This window comes from Arvicanthis niloticus, chromosome 3 (assembly GCF_011762505.2).
Source record: "Arvicanthis niloticus isolate mArvNil1 chromosome 3, mArvNil1.pat.X, whole genome shotgun sequence".
NCBI lineage: Eukaryota > Metazoa > Chordata > Mammalia > Rodentia > Muridae > Arvicanthis > Arvicanthis niloticus.
This window is the reverse complement of record NC_047660.1, coordinates 5786219-5808830: the sequence shown is the minus strand read 5'-3', so window position 1 is coordinate 5808830 and position 22612 is coordinate 5786219. Positions and strand designations below refer to the sequence as shown.

The 22612-nt window shown below is 45.6% G+C and overlaps 1 protein-coding gene across 1 annotated transcript in view; it reads right to left on the bottom strand.

Annotated features, from left to right (window-relative positions):
- The window catches only part of Abcc4 (ATP binding cassette subfamily C member 4 (PEL blood group)), a 219035-nt gene that overhangs the window by 13819 nt on the left and 182604 nt on the right, over positions 1 to 22612 (bottom strand). The window contains exons 26-29 of the mRNA XM_034498607.2: positions 20649 to 20804; positions 11260 to 11349; positions 4884 to 5056; positions 4103 to 4208 (exon numbers count right to left, since the gene is read on the bottom strand). Of these exons, the coding sequence (XP_034354498.1) occupies positions 4103 to 4208; positions 4884 to 5056; positions 11260 to 11349; positions 20649 to 20804 (525 nt within the window). The remainder of the gene's footprint in view (positions 1 to 4102; positions 4209 to 4883; positions 5057 to 11259; positions 11350 to 20648; positions 20805 to 22612) is intronic.

Genomic DNA, 22612 nt, shown 5'->3' with positions numbered 1-22612 from the left:
AGTCGCCTCTCAGTCTCACTTTTCTTCCTCTGGAGTCCGCACTCCCATGTTAGTTATTTGCACCGGGAATATCTGGCTTGAAACTGTAAGCATACCTTTGAGGGGACATTTTTTCCCCCTTTCTCTCCTTTTTTCAATGGCCTAGTTTTAGCCAAGTGGGTTCATCAAAGAAAAGTTGCACAAAGGTGAGAAAGAGACTTCAGTAAAAGTCTGGTTAGTTCTGAGCCGGGCTGCTTTTCAAGCTGGGTGTGTTGACTATAGTTTCTGGTTTTACTTTATCTGGGAAAACAACTAAGAAGAAAGGTAAAGATTATAAGACCACAGTGTGGCCTGTCAACAGGGAGCCACAACCCGAGTCTCTGAGCCTGTGGTTCTCTATAATTTAATTCCCTAGAATTCCCTGACTGCAGACAGGGACAGCCTCTAACTCAGGCGAGAGGTAATACTTGTGGACCCTGTTGAGCGTCTCTGGCCCTTGCTTCTCGGGAGAGCCCAGAGCTGTGTGGACAGGAAGCACAGGGACTGGAAGGAAGCCATCAGCTGAAGGGAAAGCAGAAGCCAGGTAGCCAGTTAATCCTAAGAACGAGGTGGGGGGCTGGGGGGAGCCGAGTCTAATGTGGAGATAGTGTTGAGTGTTGGGAGAAGGAGTTTCCTAATTTGTCAGCCTTGCTCCATTGTTTTGTGGTAACTCAGCAAATGAGAGTGATTAAATTAGCTGTCATAAAGACTACAGCGCCCGTGTTTAATAAAGGTAAAATTGAGAGAACATCTTCATAGAATAGAATTCTAAGCCTAACACATTAACGGTGCTTAATGAACCAAAACTGGTTAAAAAAAAAATCCCTTAGGAAAGTCAACACATAAACAAAGCCGTTAATTAGGTCACAGTTGTTTCCCAACAAGCCTTTTGTTTGATTCACTTACAGTAAACAAACCGTCCCCATCAGCCTTGTGGAGTGTTCACAATGGGGTGTAATCACTACACCTTAAGCACTTGTGATCACTCCACTTGATGGTGACATGCTGGTGCCTACAGTCTTCATCAGCATCACTTCCTTAGTCACTCCCTGAGCAAGACCCCTGGGACACCAGGCATTGCAGATCATTGGCGTGTTGTTGCGGTGGTTTGAACCAGAATGCGCCCCCCCCCCCCCAGGCTCCTATGTTTGAAAGCTGGGTCCCTTAGTGGAACCATGTGGGAAGGATTAGGAGGTGTGGCCTTGTTGGAGATGTGTTATTTTGAAACCTTAAAGCCCACACCAGGCCCAGTTCCCCTACCGTCACCCACTTCTGGCTGCAGACCAGGATGTAAAGCTCTCAGCGACTGTTCCAGCACTATGCCTGTCCGCTTCCCACCAAGATGATCAGGGACTACCCTCTGAAACTGTAAGCAAGCCCGTCGCCGCCATCAAATGCTTCCCTTTGTAAGAGTTGCCTTGGTCATGGTGTCTGTTCACAGCAGTAGAACAGTAGCTGAGACACATGTGTATGTGATGCCGTAGAACAAGAGAGCAGGGCTCTTGTTTTCTACAGGAGGAACAGGCACTTCTAAAGCAAAAACTGCTTCAAACTTTAAAGGTCAGACAAAGAATACCCTTGGCTGCGGCAATTTGATCCTGAAAGTCTCTAAAGGCCATTGTCTTGATCAAAGCTTAGTGGCCACAGTGGTGCTAACTGGGAGTCCGTAGAACCTTTAAGAGATGGGGCCTATTGGGGGATTTTAGGACAATGTGGCTGTGCCCTTGATGGGGACTGTGGGATCTTGGCTCCTCCTTTTCTCTTTTGCATCCTGGCCACGGCTGAAGAGCTCGGATTTGTTACACATCCTCCCATGATGCATCACTTCACCACAGAATCAGAATCACAGATGGAAACTTCTAATTCTGGAGCCAAATGAATCTTTTTTTTTTTTTTTTTTAAGCTGATTATCTTTGGTATTTTGTTACAGTAACAGAAAACTGGCAGACATACTGGTGTTCTACCAAGTTTAAAGTCGGGGGAGGGGGTGATCAGAAGTTCTAAAGTATAACAGAAGTTTGACTCTGGCTGGATATATCAGAATCTAAGTCCCCAACTTTGAAAGAAGAGGACGCATGTTTTTGGGTCCCTAAGCTGGGACCCTGTGCCATTCTTACAACAGAAAGCAGCTCAACTGACCAGAGTTCCATCTCCTTGGGAGGAAATGTTTTCTGATGTTGCTTTGTCTCTGATATCTCCATGATATCATGGGGACATGATTTGAAGACTTCCCCACACTGGAGTTCTGACGGGGAGGGCCAATGTCACAGGTAAACACAAGGTCACATGTTCAAAGAGAACCCTTTCCAAGCTGACCTCACCCTGGTCTCGCCCATGTATCCTAGTGCTCGGGTGCTCACCCTGGAAACCAACGTGGACTCCTCTCTCACAACCCACATTCAATCACCATCTAGTCACACTGTTTGCTGTCTCACACAAATCCACTCACTTCTCTCTCTACACTGCTAGCCTCATGGTCCGAGCTGCCAACACTCAGGAGGAAGAAAGCACAGCTGTCAGAAAGAGCCATGCGCCCAAGGACAGGGGGGACACCACCATGGCTTCATTTGTAGCACAGTGCAGTGGGGTGAGGCCAGGAAGAGAGGGAAGGGCCAGATTATAACCTGCCATGTCAAACCACACTGAGAATTTAGACGTAGATAATGAGAGAAAAAACAGCCTTTGAAGATTTACCAGGAGACACTAGTAAGGCAAGTACCAGACACCACTGACAATAACAAAGGCGCTCGAAGAAAGGGATACTCAAGAACCAGATGTTCACACCTCCATACCCACATGTGGGTTAAATGGTGACTGACAAGAGTTAGAAATTATTGTTTGACATTTCTGCAAGATTCTGCCCTTCCCTGCTGCAGGTAGGTGAGCCCTAGGAAACATCCCTAGGGTCTACTGGTCATGCAGGTGGTCCAGGGTTCTATAAGAAAGTAGACTGAGCAAGCCATGGAGAATGGAGAATGACCAGTGATGAACATTCTTCAACGGTTTCTACCTCAGCTTTCTGCCCTGGTTCCCTCCCCCCCACCCCCAAGTGATGAACCATAAAGTATAAAATGAAGTGAAATAAACCATTATTTTAAGGTGTGTTTAGTCCTGGTGTTTCACAGAGCAACAGAGAGCAAACTAGGAAAAGCCCTAAGATAAGGAATTTTTTCACTCTTAACCTTCCTCTTCCTCTGCATGCAGGTGCTGGGAACTGAGGTTAGAATTCTCTGCAAGAGTACTGTGTGACAAAAACTAACCAGCACACGAGTTCCCGACTACTGAGCCATTTCTCCAGTCCCAGAAAGATTGGTTTCTGATCAAGGAAAGCCGCAACAAGGGTGGTGCCCTGGCTGGTTCTGTGTGTCAACTTGACATAAGCTGGAGTTATCACAGAAAAAGGAGCCTCCCTTGAGGAAATGCCTCCATGAGATCCAGCTGTAAGGTATCTTCTCAATTAGTGATCAAGAGTGGGAGGGCCCATTATAGGTGGTACCATCCCTGGGCTGGTAGTCCTGGGTTCTACAAGAAAGCAGGCTGAGCAAGCCAGGGGAAGCAAGCCAGTAACATCCCTCCATGGCCTCTGCATCAGCTCCTGCTTCCTGACCTGCTTGAGTTCCTGTCCTGACCTCCTTTGGTGATGAACAGCAATGTGGAAGTATAAGCTGAATAAACCCTTTCCTCTCCAACTTGCTTCTTGGTCATGATGTTCTGTGCAGGAATAAAAACCCTAAGTCAGGTGGCATGCACAAAACGACACTGTCCTACATGGAGTATGAACAATATTGTGATGCACTGCCTGGTTTGGGACATTTCATTGGGGCATAATTCATCTTGAGATGGTCCTGCAAATACACTTAAGCAAACAGTAGATAAAGGAGAACACGAAAGGTAGGCGCACAGTAGGACTCAGCACACAGCACTTGAGGCACTGTTGGAGCAGAAGAATTAACTGGGGCTTAGCTTACTGGGGCTGGGGGTTCTTATCGTTTTTTTAAGAAGGAAGGATAAATGGAAGATGGTGTGGGTCTGTAGGATAAATGGAGCATCGAGCATCTGTGGGCGCTGCCAGGGGAGGACTCACCATTATCTTGTCACTGTCAATGATGGTGTTCAGTCTGTGAGCGATGGTGAGCACCGTGCACTGGGCAAACTTCTCCCGGATTTTCTGTTGTATTAACTCATCAGTTCTGGAATCGCAGAGGTCACACTCAATTCAGCAAAGATGGGGCAAGGTCACATGACCCTCGGCAATATTTGTAAAACCCTTTATTATCATCATTATTATTTTAGAGAGCTCAGGCTGGCTTTGAACTGCCAGAGTCTTCTACGTTAGGCTTCCTGATGCTCGGGTTACAGGCATGCACAACCACACCTATACACCTCCCCTCTTAGAAAGCTAAAACCCAAGAAGTCTAGTTAGAAACAACGCAGTTTTTCCTCCAAACTGTCTGAAACAGATTTGGAATTCAGGAATCTAATTCTCCTGGGAGTCCTAGGATACAAGCAGAGCATCCGTTTGTGAACAGCCGAATGCTTGAGGGCTGAAATGCTTGAAGGCAGAAGGTTTTAGATGCTGGACTCTGGGGTATTTGCCAGTGCATAATGAGATATGTGTGGCCAGAAGGTGATTTTATAAAATATATGAGACACTAGTGTAGCACACGTCTGGAGGGGAGACACTAGTGTAGCACACGTCTGGAGGGGAGACACTAGTGTAGCACACATCTGGACGGCTGATACACCCAGACATCCCTTAGTGTCACCTAATCCTTCCTGTGAGCCACATTTAGAATTCACATTCACCGACACACTGACATTAGCCTTGACTCTAGACCACGTCCACGGCAGCCTCAGTTCCGTACCTTGGATCCACATTTGCAGTTGCTTCATCGATGATCAATATCCGGTTTTTCTTTAGAATTGCCCTCGCAAGGCACACTAACTGTCTCTGTCCAACACTGAAATTGGATCCAGACTCTGCTAATTCAGTATCCATTTTACCAGGAAGGTCTTCAATGGCCTCTTTAAGTTGTACCTATAGACGCAGACAGAAGGATGACACTTTCATACATGAACTATCCGGCAGATGTCTTCATGACTAGAGCTTTGAGGTACTTCTTCCAGGAAGCCTCATGAGGATGGCAGCACACAGTAATAAGCATGGTCTATTGGTCCTGGGTCATGAGTAACACTGCTTATGTACATTATATATGTCACGGAAGCCTGCCCCCTAGGTAAAACAGGGCAAAACTGAGAGCATCTCTGTAACAAGATTTCATTTGGTTTTTTAAATTGTGTGTGTGTGTATATGTATGTGTGTGTGTATATGTGTGTATCTATGTGTGTGTCTGTGTATGTATCTATGTGTATTTATGTGTGTATATGTATGTGTACCTGTGTATGTGTGTTTGTGCTTGTGTGTGTATCTATGTGTCTGTGTGTATGCATGTGATCTATGTGTGTATGTGTGTGTCTGTGTGTGCGCGCGCGCGCCTGTGTCTGTATCTATATGTATCTATGTATGTGTGTCTGTGTGTGCCTTTCTGTGTGTGTATGCCTGATTATTTCTGCGTCTATGTGTCTATGACTATGTACATACATGTGAATGCAGCTGCCCATGGAGGCATAAAGAGGGCATCAGGTGCCCTGGAGCTGTAGTTACAGGTGATGTGAGCCGCGTGCTGTGGAAAAGATGTGAATTCTCTGCAAGAGCAACAAGTGCTCTTAGCTGATAAGCCATCTATATAATGTCCTGAAGATGTCCCTTCTTAATGGTTAGGTAAGAGACAGCTTTAAGAGTTCACAGAGATAAGACACAGGACAGATTAGTGACTGAGAGTCATGGAGGTGACAGAGGGCTCTAAAACCCTAATCACTGTGACAACCCATGACGCTACAAATTTATCAAAATCACTGAAGCACATTTCTACGGGAACCACTTCCTGACATCTAAACTATAGTGAAGTTGGTGCATCTCAGAGCCACCCACCGTACCAGCCTAACTCCCTTCCTGCTACTTTCCATCCACCAAGATCCTCTGCCCAGAAATCACAGGAGTCTCAGAAATGAAGCTCTTGTCACATGTAAGATGTACTACAGAAAATATAAAGTACATATACATAATGCCATTTACATAAATGTAATTTACATAAGTAATTTACATAAATGTAAAGTATGGTCAAGTTCACCAATAGACATTCTGCATGGGAGTTCTTGTAGGAAGCCTGGCCCCCTGATCAAACAATCCTGTAGGTACCCTGCCACTTTGGAAGATTTTAATTAATCTGAAAAGTTTGAAGAAGCTCCAACAACTGGGACCCACATCTTCAATGTCAGGAATCCTGGAGTGTGTGCTTCCTAAGTTCAGTCTGATATCACTAAAGCTATGAAATGTGTTCACTCCAACTTCATACATGTCCTACAGTGAATGGCAACCCACGGGAAGGAGAACACAACGTAAGATCTTCATGCCCCATAAGAATGTGCTTTTAGTAATCTACCATTGAATAACTTGAGTCATAAGATATCAGGCTACATCACTGGGCAGTGGTTCAGGCCTATGAATATTTCTTCTAGAGAAGTTTTACATAACATGGGCCAAACTCGGGTTACCCTCAAGAGATTCAGAACAAAGTGTCAGGACACTTCAGTAACAGAGGAGAAGACTGAAGAATGGGCCCTGGGGCTTCATCTCGGGTCCTCATGCTTGTAAGGAAGCCGGTTGTCGATTGAGTGGCTATCCCAGATTTTACATTTGTAAAATAAAAAGCATACACCTATGTCGCCTGGGCTCTTCCTGCCTGGCTCTACCAACGACAAGTTCCTGCCTTCTCCCTGCCTTTGCTTTCTCATCTGCAAATGAGACACAGTGTTGTCACGGCCGAGATGCCTATCTTCACCAGCCTTTGCTCATCATGACTCAGTACATGTAAGTATTTAGTGCGGTGCTTGCTACAAAGCGATCAATAGACGTTGTCTGTTACTAATCATGTCCTCATCCAGGTCTCTCTGTGTTGTTTTTCTTTATTGCATTTATCAGTCTTAATTTTGTATGCATAAGCATTTGGTGGTGTCCTAACTTCTCCACAAGAATTCCAGTTCTAAGTGGGAGTGTTCTGTCTATCTCAACTATCTAATAGCTTAGGAATCTGTAATAAGCTCTCAATAAATAACTGTCCAGAACAAAGACGGAGCCACAGGAATGTCTCATCCAGACCTGTTTCTACAAGTTAGAAAATAAATTCATATGAATATGCCTTTATGTAGAATACAGTCACATTATTAAATGATTGTAAAAGATACATATCGCTTATAAAAATTAATTGGTCCCAGGATATCACAGCAGTGATACTTAATATAGGTAAAGTATTTAAAAATTATAATTTCAGGAAAGTTGATCCAGCTATAGTATTATAAACTATTTATTACAGTAGAGAACTGTTTGGATTATGTTGTAAATTTGGAAAAATAGAAAAATACAACAAAACTGTAAATATTTGCAAAAGTCCCTGAGGTTATCATCACACACAATCTCCCCGCTATGCACAATGCATTGAGGAGGTCCCAGGGTGGTTGACAGGGATGCTCCAAGCTGTTTGTATTTTCTTTGAAACTTACTCTGGGGTCTGAATGAGAAATGTCCCTTATAGGTCATGTGCCTAAGCACTTGGACCCCAGCTGGTGGTGGTGTTTAGGGAGGTTATGAAACCTTTGGGAGGCGTAGTCTTGGTGAAGGTGATCACTGAGGGTGGGCTTTGAGGGTTTCTGACATCATCCCATTTCCTCTTATCTTCCTATCTGGTTCCTGTGTGTGGATGAGGATGTGATCACACAGGTTCCAGCCCCTGCTGTCTGTACCACGGCTCCCCTAAGGTGATAGATTCTATCTGTCTGAAACCCTCTCCTCTGTAAGATGCTTCTCACTAGGGTGTTCCATCACAGCAAGAGTAAAGTAGTTGACAGATTGTTGACTTTACATCAAGAAAGGCCACTGTGACTGGAAAGAGGAGAAACAGGATTGCCTTCATGGAATGAAGCCATGAGTTCATGGAGCAAAGAGAGGCCCGATCCAGGAGATGCAGGGCCCGGGGAGATGGGCCGTGTGCAGAGAAGTGCCGGGAGACACGTTTCCCGGTAGGTATCTCGCAGATGCTCAGGTTTCTGCTCCTTGGTGTCCTGTACAAGGAGACAACCCGTATTCTACTAGATCTCCCCATCTGGGACATCACTAGATGACTGTGATACCCACAGACATACCCTGTTCTCCATGGTCTGCTCCAGCTCAGGCTGACTTACGATAGAAAATATGTGGCTGATTCATTTTCAGTTTTAACTGCTGTGATCCTTTGACAGACTCCATCTTTAAGTTACTACCTCCGCCTTTCTACGCAGCTGCCACCCTTTCCTGGACGCTCCACTAGGTACTCAGAGTAGCAATAAAATATTTCTTCTGTCATTCGCTGACTATTTGAAATACACAACTTCAGTATATCCAGAAAGTTAAAAAACAAAACGAACAATATTCACAGGAGTGTTTCCTGTCTGAATGCCAATCCCATCTTCTGTATAGGAAGTACTCTACTTCTTTCTTCTACTTCCAGTTGTCATGGGGATAAAAAAACAGCAGCACTCTCTGAAGGGCCCTCAAATGAACCCATGGCCTTGGCCTCCCATTTGCACTGACATCCTTTATAAAAGGATCAGGAGTTTGGGCTGCCCCCTCTCTCTTCTCCTCTCTCCTTTTCCTTACACATGCTATCTTTAAGCCCTCGGCCCCTCAGTCATGCATGTTTTAGTCTACGTTAAAAAGAACAGCTGAGATCATGAGCTTGCCCACAGTTTGTGGAAGGCAGGATAAGATGGAGTGTAAAGAGGGAGTCAGAGAGCACAGAGAACTGGTGATAGAGACCCAGGGAGCCCACGTGGCACTGGAACGTGGTCAAGTCCCTTCCAGTGCACCTCCCCGATAAACACACAGCATTATGCCTCCATCCTGGTGGGAGCTGTAACTTCACTGAGGAACAGGCTGAGACGCCAAGGGTCCCAGGCCAGGACTCTCTGACTGTCAGGGTGACTCCGCTTCATACACTTGAGGCCACACACTCTAACGACTGCCAGGAAAACCTCGAAGCACTTCATCTTCTCAGACTCCTGCCTCTCTCTGTCCAGACATAGAAGAATCTGAACACGTTAGAAAAGGTTGAAATTTTCAGAAAAGTAAAAAGTAAATATATAACATATAATATTTGAGACTATATACATACGTATGTATGTATGTATGTATGTATGTATATAATGTATTTGGGAGAAAAAAAAGAGACAAAGGGGGGAAATTCAAAAAACAAAAGCCCAAAAGACTCACTTTGTATCTTATGACCCCTACATAAACAATGCTTAGTGACAAGATTTCTTAGGTCATGTGATTCAGAATACATGTATTGATCAAGACCAGCTAGGGAGTAAGACTAGCTCATTCAGGAAAGCACGCTGTGGCACAAGGATCTGACATCGATCGGGTCCTGAACCTCACAGAAAAGTGGGATGTGTAACTCTCCTTTCCCTATGTCATCTCCCTTAGAACTTTCTACTAAACCAAACCAAACCAAACCAAACCAAACCAAACCAAACCAAACCAAAACCCTCAGAAACTCTAACGAAGCCAGAGGCCAGTGCCATCCACGTTGGGAGTTGGTGACGTAGCCAGCCCAAGTTAGGAAAACAAAATCCTTGCAGCGGCTGCAGAAGAGGTGAGTGTGTAAAGACTCAGTGCTGCTTGCCTTCAGAAGCAAGAGTTACTGGTCAGGCTCCAAACTGGTGTGTGCGCACAGTCAGAACCCATCTTTAAGTTAAAAGATTTGAGAGCTTAGCAGAAAGGGTGACGGGAGAATACGCTACTTCGAAACCGTAACCGTGATGACGGCAGTGGGAAGCTGATCTCTGACTCTACGAAATCAAACCACGTGTCTCGGCAATGAAGAGGAGATCGGCCAGTTCCTACGTATTCGTTAACCGCTGATTTTTTTTTTTTTTTTAAAGTAAAACACTGAGCTGGGCTCCAGGAAGGACTTCTATTATTAAGCAGCTTACAATTAATCTGAAGAACTAGAGTGAACCTGCAAAACACTTATGCTAAAACATGTAAACCAGAAGCACCGTAACGTAACAGCCCAAATCCTTTGCCTGTGTGAGTAAGGAATCCCCGAGAAGCGTTCTGCGGGGACACACTACACAAATAACAGGAAAATCCTCCAAAATTAAAGGTATCAATACGGCAACTTAACCAAGGCTCCAGGAGTCTGCTAGCTGGACTCCGCTGCGGCGTGACAATGACAGGTTTGTCAGTAAACAGCACTCTCACAGTCTGTGTAATTTGCTTTTATAAACATTTTCTTATGAGACTCCAGAGCATCGGGTTAAGTATGACGTCATCTTTCCTTCGGTTAATAATGAAAACAGATGCCTCATTTCCCCATACGCTCCCCCAAGATAAATGGCTACTGCAGAGCGCTACCTCCTGAGCCACACAGCCCATCCTCATATGCCTGTGCACCTGTCAATCACGACAGCCCACGGACTGCTGACATGCCCCCTTAGAAGGAGGTTTTGTAGAGGGCCACTGGACCCTCACATACATTTCCAGTCACCCCTCCTGTTCGTGCGTATGCAGTTCTGCCCTGACTGCACATGGCCTTGGGGTCTTGGGGTGGAGATAGAGTATACAGGGTGGGGAAGGCTTATGGAGGGCTCCCTCAGCAAAGCTATGCTAGGTGCAGATGTTTCAGAGCTTTGGGGTCACCCCCTCTGTAGCCCCCTCATCCATGCTCTGTTAAAAAAAAAAAACAAAACTAATAAACCCATTGGTTCCCCATGGGGATCATTGGTGAACTGACTTTGGTTTGTCCTTGGGACCTTGGGAGGGAGGTGCTGAGTGGGCAGACATTGTTTATGTACCCCCGCACCCCCAGGAGGAATTCTCACAACAGTGGTACAGGACATTTAGTCTCTAGGAGAGTTTGAGCTTTGCAAAGGACAGTAAGACAATGTATTGGCTGAGCCAGACCTGGGGAAGTTAAATGCAACATGAGGCATTTTATTTCATATACACTCCACACCCATTCACAAACATCAGTGCTCCCCAAACTGGCAAATAAAGGTAGTTCAAGCACTCTACCCCACCCTGCTCCCCCCAAACGCTCTAAACATACGCACACATAGACACTAATGGTGAAAGAAAGTTACCTCCTCTAAGGCGTTCCACAGCTCCTCGTCCGTGTGCTCATTGAAGGGGTCCAGGTTCTTCCTCATGGTTCCAGTGAACAGAACAGGTTCCTAAGAGTCCGAGAGAGTCAGTGTCACCACCACGTTCTGACTTTCAAGACAGAACAGAAAGGAAAACAAATGCACCCAAGTTCATCACAACCACTGACTCTAAGGTTTCACATGCTTGCTCACAAAATGTCATCTCTCTTAAATTTCTCATTATAAAAATGTGCTCCAAAATATCGTCCCAGTGCACGGAATGCTAACACAAGAATCCATGGCAGTGTGACCGTCGTAAGAATAAAACAGGGAAGGAGAGTTCCTGGTCATAAACAAAGATATGTTTATTGGAGTAACTTGAAAAATTACTTGCCAGTGCTGGCAGGACTCTAGAAACAAGTGGTATGAACAGTTTGTGCTGGGGGTGAGACCTGTTATTTTCTCCTTTGGGGAAGAGTCTCCTGGGACACATTCTATTCTTCACTCAAAGAGAACAGTGGCTAATAAAGCCAGGGGTCCCTCCGTTCGTGCACCAGCCAATCCCCCACATTACCTTGTCTGTGCATCAGGACTGGGGACCTCATTACTAACTACAAGGGCAGGGGAAGCCGAACCCCACTGTGAAGCTCAGATGGTGATACATCTTCCGTTTCTCAGGAGTTGCTCACGATTAAATTACTCCCAAATCTCATGCCGCCTTCCAGATTTTAAGGCAGCGTCTTGTATGTGCGCTTAGGGAGGCTGTACGGATTTTCTTCTGGGACTTCTAACAACCCAGGCCGTAGGACATGGGCAGCAGGGAAGAGCCCAACTGGCTGCTAAGAACCGTGAGGTGCACAGAAGCGAGGAAGAAGCCAGGGCTTTCCCACAGGGCCTGGAGAACTGCTCTCGGCCTACAAGTGTGAGGTGTCACCTAGCCTGAGGCAGGGCCTCGAACACTTAAAAAACCTAGCAGGAGGACTTTTCTTCAAAGACTGATACTGTTATTGGTCCTTAGTTTTGGACTAGTGACAGAAAAAAAATGTATAGAGAAGACCAGGGCTGTGCCACTCCCAATCCCCTCACAGAACCCCCAAACTACAATACCATTGTTGTATTTTATTTGTGCAAAGTTGGTTGTAAAGTCATAAGAAATCTGAAAATGGCAACTAAATCAAGCTGAAGGAGTTCAAAAGGCTTATTTAAGGTTATGCTTAAAATTACAGAATTTAAGATGAAAGACAAATAGCCATCCACACGTGGTGGGACTTTCTTATCAGCGGAACAAACATCACTCTTTGGACTTAAAATTTAAAACACACACACACACACACACACACACACACACACACACACACACACACAGAGAGAGAGAGAGAGAGAGAGAGAGAGAGAGATTCCAACAAGACAGGTAAATTCTCTTCTTGCGTCTATGAGGTTCACAGAAGGCATGTCTTCTCTTTGATGCTCTTCTGACCTCTCCACACAGGCTCAGCACCATGGCCATGTGCTACACAGGGGCCCTGACTGAGTGGCTCTAAAAATGTGTGTAGGAGAGCCTTGAGGTAACCATGGTCAGGAATCAGCTTTAAGCCCATGTGAGAAGTGAGAGCTGGCTTCTTTGTTTATGTTAAAGGCAGGTCACTTTGCTTGTCCAGGAGATCTGATATTACCTCAGCTTTTCTTCCTCCAGGTTCCTCTCAGACAGCAAAATCACATCCAATATGTCAGGTCTAGACTCTGACAGAGGCCTCCTAGGCTTTCACAGTGCCCCACCTTGAACACTAATGCATGTAACTGACTGCTGAGGATACAATGTTCGTTATATTAGCATAGTAGGAACGGTGGCTTGATGCTCTCAGGAACAGCCTTAGGAATGCACAGTCCTGGCCCAACGCCCCATCTCACGAGCAGGTAGGTACTCAGGCCTGTTATATCCCTCCCATTAGAAACTCCTTCACATATACCTTTCAGCTGCAGAACATGAACACCTGCTTTATCTTGTATTCTAAACGCCAACCTCAAACAGGAGGCCCTTGGGAGGTTTGGTTAATTGTCCTTGGACCACTGTTCACTAAAATAAGGGTCTCTATTAAATCTATACTGTCAACTCAAAGGGAATATTGGGCAATCACTCATGTTTACTTAGCAATATTAGAAGAAAATAATTAAGTAAACAAGAACAATTTTCTTTGTTGCAACACGCCGGATACACATTTCATAAGCAAAGCTTCATCAAGACTTGTTGAACAAGGAGAATGACTTAATAAAACATTAACTGGTTGAAGCTGTATTTTCTTTAAAAGTAGCAGGTAATTTGTTCACAATGCCACTTTTACTAGGGCAAACGCATTATGCACGCCGCTCGCTTCCTTTATCCACCTGCCAAATAAAATCCCTAATATTATCTTCAAAAGGTGATTAAAAAGTGCACATAGAAGACCCATACTGAGAGAGAAGGGGCAAGTTAGTTATCATTTCTGATAGATATTATTATTTAAAGTGCCCACCTCCGTGCAATGAAGTTCACAAACTAGTCTTGTAAATAAGTGCTGTAAAAATGTTTGCAGGCAGAAGACTTCCATGTGGGGATCAATGGGGGGTGGGGGGAGAACTGACAACCAAATTTATTAGCCTCAGTCTATTTCCTGTGATGGTATAGGCTTTAATAAGAGTAAAATTAGTAAAATAGATGCACGTGTTCAATACAGCAATAAAAACAGAAGCCTAGTGTCAAACTTGTTTTCCATCATCCAGTTACTGTTGTAAGCCTTGCGCCATGTTCAGTGGCAGGCTTTTGGCTGGTACTGCTGTAACACACGTCCTTATTAGGCATGCCACCCTGAAGCGGCCAGTCTAAATGACAGCATCTGGGGTAGCAAGCCGATAATCCCGGTCCCTAAACCTAGAGACTTTACTAGGCCTTTTCAAAGTACTGTACAGGTTAGGTCTCCACTCTGCTAAGAAGCTCAACCAGCTCAGCTTCAGACACTTAAGCCAACTGAGGCAAAAAGTACAAACGAACAAAAATAAAGTTCAACGCTTACTCCCATGTTTTGGAGACACCAACTAGGAAACATCCCTCTCCTAAAATATCCATGTACCGGGGCCTGGACTGTGTCTGCTGTCTTCCAAGCCCCCTGCCTACCCTGATCCTAATGCAGGGCAGCAGTTTCTGGTCTCAAAGGTGGCGCTGTCACCTGAAGTCCCCTAGTCTCAGTTTCTCTTTTCTTCTTCCCTTAGTCCCCATAGCCTCTGAATGAACCAATCATCATGCATTTCCAGAAGAAAAGAACATTGTTCACCCACAAAGAGAGAAGAAGTTAAGTCCTGTAAAGTCGACTTTAAATACAAAAGGTCACCAGCTCCAGGGAGCAATGCCATGGGTTTTAATGAAGACTTCAGTGTGCAAGAACAAAGGCAGCTGCATCAGGCTGGTATCCAACTGGATTTCTTTACTAGTAACAGCACACCTACCCTCTTCTCTCTTTGAAACACACACACACACACACACACCCCAGGTGATCAGAAAGGGGCCTTAAAGAGACATAGCAGCTCTGGTTAACCTTTTAAACTCATTAGAAGCTCAGGGGAATTAAAACAAAAATGAGTAGGCTGTTTAAAAAGCACCTGGCCTTTTGTTTTGGTACAAACAAAGGGAATCTATGAAACATACACAAGGAATCTGTTTGATCATGACAAAGATTACAGATGCTCGTACACACATCAGCCCCCGCTAGCTGTTGTAAATGGGAATTTGACGCGAATTGCTCTTTGATTGAGAACATTTCCTTGGTGCCAAAAGGACCAGGCTCTGCTTGTAAAGAGACTCTACCCAGAGAAAATATTGAAATTCACATTTGCAGATGCTTTCTGATAAGCTATTCCCTGAAGCCAGGCTCCTCTTGGGGTTCTCTTCCTGGTGGGGGGGGTACAGAGGAAGTGTCGGCCATTTGTTCTGCTCAAGGGAATTACACAGGCAGCTCTCCTTCACTTGGTTTTTAAAGGAGCTTAGGAGTCCTGCCCAGATCTTGGGAACCCTCTGTTCATTAAACCCTATTTCTGAACTGCCCCTGGGAGGTTGACAAAAGATGGGAGCTTAGGCATCTACTAAGGGGAGGAGCTTAGAAGAGAGAACAGGAAGCTTCCTCTCCCCCAATACGGCTGCTGGCTTGGTTCTTCTAGACCTGCAGCTCAGTAGCCGGAACTTGATTTCTCTTTTGCTTCCTGTGTAATACCTTTGGCTCCTACGGACACCGGATGCTCTGCTGATTGGGTCTCTCTACCTTCTATCGAGATCCTGAACAAGCCAGGATGGACTCTGCGGCCATGGCTGAGTATCTTGGCGCTCCTTCAGCATGGCACCCCGTGAATCCATGTTTCTACAATGCCTTTCTATTTGTCTATTTTTTAGGTAAGGCCACCTTCACAAACCAGTCTTCTAAAGCGCCTGACTGAGCCAAGAGCCTTAGGAAAAGATGCCTACCGGCTTTCCGTTACTTTTGACTTTACTCTGAGTTTATTTGTTTTCTTTGGTTATTGTTTTAGGAACCCTTCCTAGGCAGGGTGGATAGAGAGCCAGTGACTAAAATATCTGACCGGTCGTCTTTGGTTATAAACGTTCACAAGAAAGACAGCGTGGAGCCTGGTTAGTGCTAAGTTCTGATGCTGCTACAGTGTTAGCTAATAAATCTCCTCCAGCCTCCGTTTCTTTCCTGGCTCTTCTTGCCTTCCAGGGATGCTATACCAAAGACTCCCCCTCCCCAGGGTGTTAACAGTCAGCAGGCACCAGTCCACAAGGCAGAGCATCGGGCACAGCATTTTCAAAGGGCAGGCGCAGCAACCAGTGGCTCATGAAATCAACGTTGTGGCTCGTGACTGTCATTTTGTCTTTTATATAAACCTGACTAAGATAAACAGAATAGAAAATATCACAGCACAGACGAGTGATAGTGCTTCCTGAGATGTTTGTTTCTGAGCATGTGGGTGTGTGGAGGCAAAACATGACCACGAGGCATCAGGACACTGTGGAGTTCATCTGGTTGGCCACAGATCAGTTCCAAACCAGCGTGACCCAGAGCATCAGGAGGTGGCATGGGGAAGCCTGGCTATGCAGCTGCTGGGCCTGACTCTTCAGCAAATGAGGGTTTGGGGGATGGTTGAGAGGCTGGGAAGGTGGTAAACATGGAGGTTCCCACAGTAACCTGTCCCAGCTGCAACACGCATTTAGAGAAGCCAAATGAAGAAAATGCTTAAGAAATGTGGGCAGGGAAGAGCACAAATACAGAAGAACTCCACTGAGGCTGTGAAGCTGTATCCATGGCTACAGACCAGCTGTCAGGAAAAGCTTTGTTTCTGTGAGCAAATGCTTCAGGTTTTACCACAGAGATACTCTCCCTGCTCCACCCGTGTGCAGCACGTGTGTACAGCACGTGCTTGCAGTTTTGGTATGTCTCTGAGTAATGTCTGTGAAGTTTGGGAGAGTTTGTTTAGTTTTTGCTTGCCGTGTCACTAACTTTAGTTTATGTAAATAATTTGATTTAAAGAAAATCACCAGGGATTACAATTCCATAAACAGAAATTAATGACCCAAGTCTTAATAGAATGGGTTATACCTATAGGACTGTACCATAATCCTTAATAGTAGTTACTATTTATTGAAGAGTTACTATTTATTCTTAAGAGCCAGGCATCAGGCCATTCCCATTTTCTCACGAAGTTGATCCTTCATGAAGAATCTGGGAGGTGATAATTACAGGAACCCAGCCTGGGGAGCTAGGTGACATCAAGGCCATTCCTTCCCAGCAGCTGAAAAAGGATGAAAATAGGGGCCAGGCTGACAGTAAGCACATGCACTGGACAGTCTATCCTGGGGTCTTCACACACTGCACAGTCTATCCTGGGATCTTTACACACTGCGCAGTCTATCCTGGGGTCTTTACACACTGCGCAGTCTATCCTGGGGTCTTCACACACTGCGCAGTCTATCCTGGGGTCTTCAAACACTGCGCAGTCTATCCTGGGGTCTTTACACACTCGCAGTCTATCCTGGGGTCTTTACACACTGCGCAGTCTATCCTGGGGTCTTTACACACTGCGCAGTCTATCCTGGGGTCTTTACACACTGCGCAGTCTATCCTGGGGTCTTTACACACTGCGCAGTCTATCCTGGGGTCTTTACACACTGCGCAGTCTATCCTGGGGTCTTTACACACTGTGCAGTCTATCCTGGGGTCTTTACACACTGCGCAGTCTATCCTGGGGTCTTTACACACTGCGCAGTCTATCCTGGGGTCTTTACACACTGTACAGTCTATCCTGGGGTCTTTACACACTGCGCAGTCTATCCTGGGGTCTTTATACACTGCAAGTCTATCCTGGGGTCTTCACACACTGCACAGTCTATTCTGGGGTCTTCACACTGCACAGTCTATCCTGGGGTCTTCACACACTGCACAGTCTATCCTGGGGTTTTCACACACTGCACAGTCTATCCTGGGGTCTTTACACACTGTGCAGTCTATCCTGAGGTCTTCACATACTGCACAGTCTATCCTGAGCCTGTTACACATGCACGGTTTCTCTGAATTGTTTCTTATGTCAGCCAGCTAACATCTGGGAGACAGGCACGAGAAAGTTCTGTGTTTCTAGTGTCTGGTGATCATGTTCTACAAGGACACAAATCTGAGCCTTGCTTTATGAACGCATTCTTGGGAGCAGATGCACAGAGCATTTGCACAACAGGAGGGTGGGAGCTCATGGCACAGCACCAAGACCTGGTGATGTCAAGGTGTGTTAGTCTTTGCTCAGATGTGCTTCCAAACCATTCCCGGCAGAGCCAAGAACCGTCTTCATGCTACTTCTTTATTTAGAGTTCTTTCATTTACACAAGCACACAACCATCTCTCACTAAGAAATATTAAAAGTAGCACGGGGCACATTTCTAGATCCTTTCATCCAAGGATGTGAGCGCACTTTACAGACACACCGGTGTCTCCCTGGGCCCATTTCTGAGATTCAAAGTCCTTATTTCTACTGTAACCAGGCTGTGCGTGCTCAGAGGGACCTTATGTGACAGAAGATTTCTTCCTTTATTTTCTTCTTAAAAGGGTTGTCTTTTTTTTCTTTAAAGAAAAAAAACCTTGTCAGAATATAAGTACAGTATGAAATCTATGCCTTATCACTCATTATTATTATTACATTTATTTACACGAGGGTGCACATGCACATGTGTGCCAGGGTTTATTTGTGGAGCTAAGAGAACAACGGTCGGGTCAGTTTTCTCCTTCCACCCCGTGGGTAACTCAGGTCACCGGGCTCCGCAGTGTGTGCCTTCACTCACCGAGCTGTCTCCTGCTCCCGCCCCGTCGATCATTTTAAATCTCATAGCAGTGATGCTGAGAGTTTCTACGATCTTTTGTGGTGGTTATCACCAATCACAGGGCTTTTAGTTTTCTTAAAACCTTAATCCCCATATCCATGAAACAAAACCACTTCTCGTCCTTCGGTCCCTAATGGGCACCATCGACTCTTGCACCCATGAATTTAAACACTCTTCGTGTGATCAGAACCGTTTGCTCTCTGTTGTTCTGTGAACGGCTGGTTCCAAGCTGCATGGTGCTTTGAGAAGTTGCTCATGTTGCGGCATGTGTCAGAATTTCCTCCCTTCTTAATGCTGAGCAACTTCCCACCGTTTGTATAAACCACATTTTGTCTTTAGCTATTCATCTGCTGATGGACACGTGGGTGGCTTCCACCTCCTGGCTACTGTGGATACCACTGCTGGGAACTGGAATGAACAAATCTCTGCATCACCCTGCTTTTGGTTCATATTTGTGTGTGCGCATGAGTGTGTACACACACACACACACACACACTGCTGGGAAATGCTGTAGTCCTATTATCAGTCTTCTGAGGAGTCCTGTGCTTGTGCATAAAATGGTGGCTGCACAATTCATTTTATACTCCCACTGGTAAAACACAGAGTTCTAACTTTTCTACAACCTCATCCCAGTGGGGCGGTAGCTCTATTATGACATGTACCCCATATGTCACCATGGGATGCGCTAGCCTTCGGAGGCCACAGGCTCAGAGCCCACAGTCCCCTTCTTTCGGGGTGTTAGGTTCTGTACTTTATAATACACAAGCAAACACTTAAAGGCCCATTACGGTCTCAGGCTCAGAAAACAGTTCCTTGGCCCTTTCTCCTCTGTCTCTTCTCTATTTCTCACACCAGGAATGAGTGTGCAAGTGTGTGGGTTCCCCAGCTCCCCTTGATAGCCACATGATTACTGAGTGTGAAAACAACGCCAAAATAACCCCCCCCCCCTCCCCAAAGCAAGCCTGTAGCTGAATCCACGTGAGCACCAAAGCTGAGGGCAGGAGGAAGCTGCCAGGCTCCACAGCTGCAGGCTGCAGGCCTGTGGGGTCAGGTCCTATGCTGCCTGTGGCTGTCTAACTAGAAGACAGTAATTACTCAATAAAGACTTTCTGAATTATACTGGGTAAAACTAAAAGCAACTCAACAAGACGCTAACCTAAAACGTACGTAATCCAGTCTCTAGACACTGCCTGGACGTCTTCCGCTATGGAACGGCAAGAAAGACAGGAGGTCAGCTCAGGAGGAAATGACATCACAGCCTCTACCACCTTGTCAGCCACATGCTGGCATGCGTGAAGCACTTAGCCACTGTGGTTCTCGGCGGCAGTAATGCCACCAACTGGCTGGAAGTACACAGAGATGCGAGCTGTTCCTCATCTCCCCCAGGACTCTGTGCTCCTTCCCTGGCTTAAGTCACTTCCTAAACGTCCAGATTCGGAGAGTGTCTACAAAGCATCCATATGCTCTGTAACTCTTCCAGCCTGCCTCAGCGCCACAGAAGACCTTGCATGGAGATGATTATCCCTGAAAGGGGACAGGGAGCCAGGGACTCTCACTGCCTACAGCAAAAGTCCCGCATACTTACAATCACACTGCCTTATACAAGGCTCTTGCTCACTGAATATTACGTAATTGTCTGTGGACAAAAGTGTAATGCCAGGGAGGCTGAATCCAGTGTGAATCTAAGTATATTATTATGGAATCTTCCCCTAGTCTGTCTGTCTGTCTGTCCATCTCTCTCTCTCTCTCTCTCTGCCTCTCTCTCTCTCTCTCTCTCTCTCTCTCTCTCTCTCTCTCTCTCTCTCATGTACTCACACACCCACATGTATGCACTCAAGTTATCTGTGAAAATACATGTTGACAATATCTGGTGAAGTATGCCCTATTGGCTATTGGTTAATGGTTCAACCCTTTCATCCAATTAAAAAAGCTAGCAATAAAATTAAAAGCAATTAAACTTCAAGACTCTTGTAAAAGAAGAGTGTGTGGATGCTCTAACTTGCATTACCTGAGGTATGATTGACATCTTCTTCCTTAAGTCATGAAGTCCAATTTCAGTTGTCAAGATCTTATCGATCCAGATTTTCCCTTCTGGTTCTGACAGCCTGAAGAGTGCTGAGATGAGGGAACTTTTTCCAGCTCCAGTTCTTCCCACAATTCCAACCTATAACGAAATCCGGGGGCGGAGAGTTAAAAAATTAACCATCTACGACCGACCTAGGTGAGCATGCTCAGTTTCAAAGGTGAGTTTATGAAGCTTTCTCTAAGTTCCCAGCCTCAGGTCTGCTGACCCGTGAGGCAGGGTCGTTCCTCATGGTGGATGTTGAACCGGCCTTGTGGGACTTTTATTAGCATCCCTGGGCTGTCCTTTCCAGAAATCCATAGCAGCCTCCAAACTGTGGCAACCTAAAATGTCAAGTCTTGGCAAATGTTCTCGGGGGGGGGGGGGGGAAGGCCCTGGTTAAGACCCACTGGGAACACAAGAGTCACATGAATGGCAGGGACAAGTCAGCAGTTTCCTTACTAGCTTATGAGAAGATGGCTTTTCATGAGTGCCACTTCCAAGGTCTGGGTTTGTGGAACCTTGAGAACTTCTTGGATAATTCCAGAGGAGTTAATCACTCTCCCAAAGGGTTACACTAAAGAATCATAATTTCTCCCAGCGTCCTATCATTTACAATGAATTCACTGTTGATAAACTATATTGCTAGCGTTTATTAACTATCTGATTATATTGTGGCTCTAGAGGAAATACCTTCACGTTTGCAAACGCGGGTCTTTCACGTCTTAAAAGAGAGTAACCAGTAGCACAAACATGCATGATGAGACCAACAACGGCACCGCCACAGATGCTTTTGCTATTTACACGGGGCCTTTCATCTGAGCGGTTCAAAAGGCATTTTACAAACCAATTAATACTCAGAATTGCCCCTTGGGAAAGATTCGTGTGAAGAATCATTCCTCTTATTAAAGTCGAAGCAGAGGGAAATGAAGTGTGCTGACAATAAGATCAAAGAATCAATAGAACGCAGGTGAATGCTGGTCAGGGAAAAAAACTGAATTGTAAAAACTGATTTGGGGAGCGCATGGCTTAAACCTATGAGCAGAAAACTAGCCTTTTCTCCAGTGAGCTTGCTCAACAGGTGAGAGCATCCAAGGAGATGACATCATCCTTATTAAAAATCTGGAGTCAGTGAAGGGTGCAGACACGCTATCACCTGATAATCAATTCAGTAGATTGAAAAAGAAAACCTCACCATTTTTAACAGGGAGGTACCAAACTCAACTATACGCTGGAAATTTTACGTTATATCATTTGAATGTTTTCTAATACCATTCAGCTGTGGCCTTTCAATAAGAGTGATGGAGAAGAACAGTAAGAAAGCTAGCTTTGGTTTTAAAATCGCTGTGGATGGTATCCACCTTATAGGCAACAATAACTTACACCTTGCAGAGGGCTGCAGAAGGGCTGGATTCTGTACTCAGGTGTGTCTCTGCATATACATGTATGTTTCACTCATCTCTGGATATTCATTTATACAAACTGCCACATGTGATGGCAGAGGCAAATCTATGTTTGTGACGCGTGGAAAACTGATGGATTGGTGAAGACCCAAATGGTTGTAGTCTGTGAGGGACCATTTGGATGTGCCCATAAAGACGAAGAAGGCTGAGAGCGGCTGGTCTACAGAACCGTTAACTCCAAACTTAAGTGAGGATCATTTAAAGCCACCAACCAAAGAGTACACATGGAGGGACTCACGGTTCTAGCCGCTCATGTAGCAGAGGATGGCTTTGTCAGGCATCAATGGGAGGAGAGGCCCTTGGTCCTGTGAGGGCTCGATGCCCCAGTGTAGTGGAATGCCAGGGCTGGGAGGTAGGAATGGGTGGGTGGGGGAACACCCTCATAGAAGCAGGGGGAGGGGGATAGGATAGGGGGGTTCCAGAGGGGAAACTGGGAAAGGGGATGAC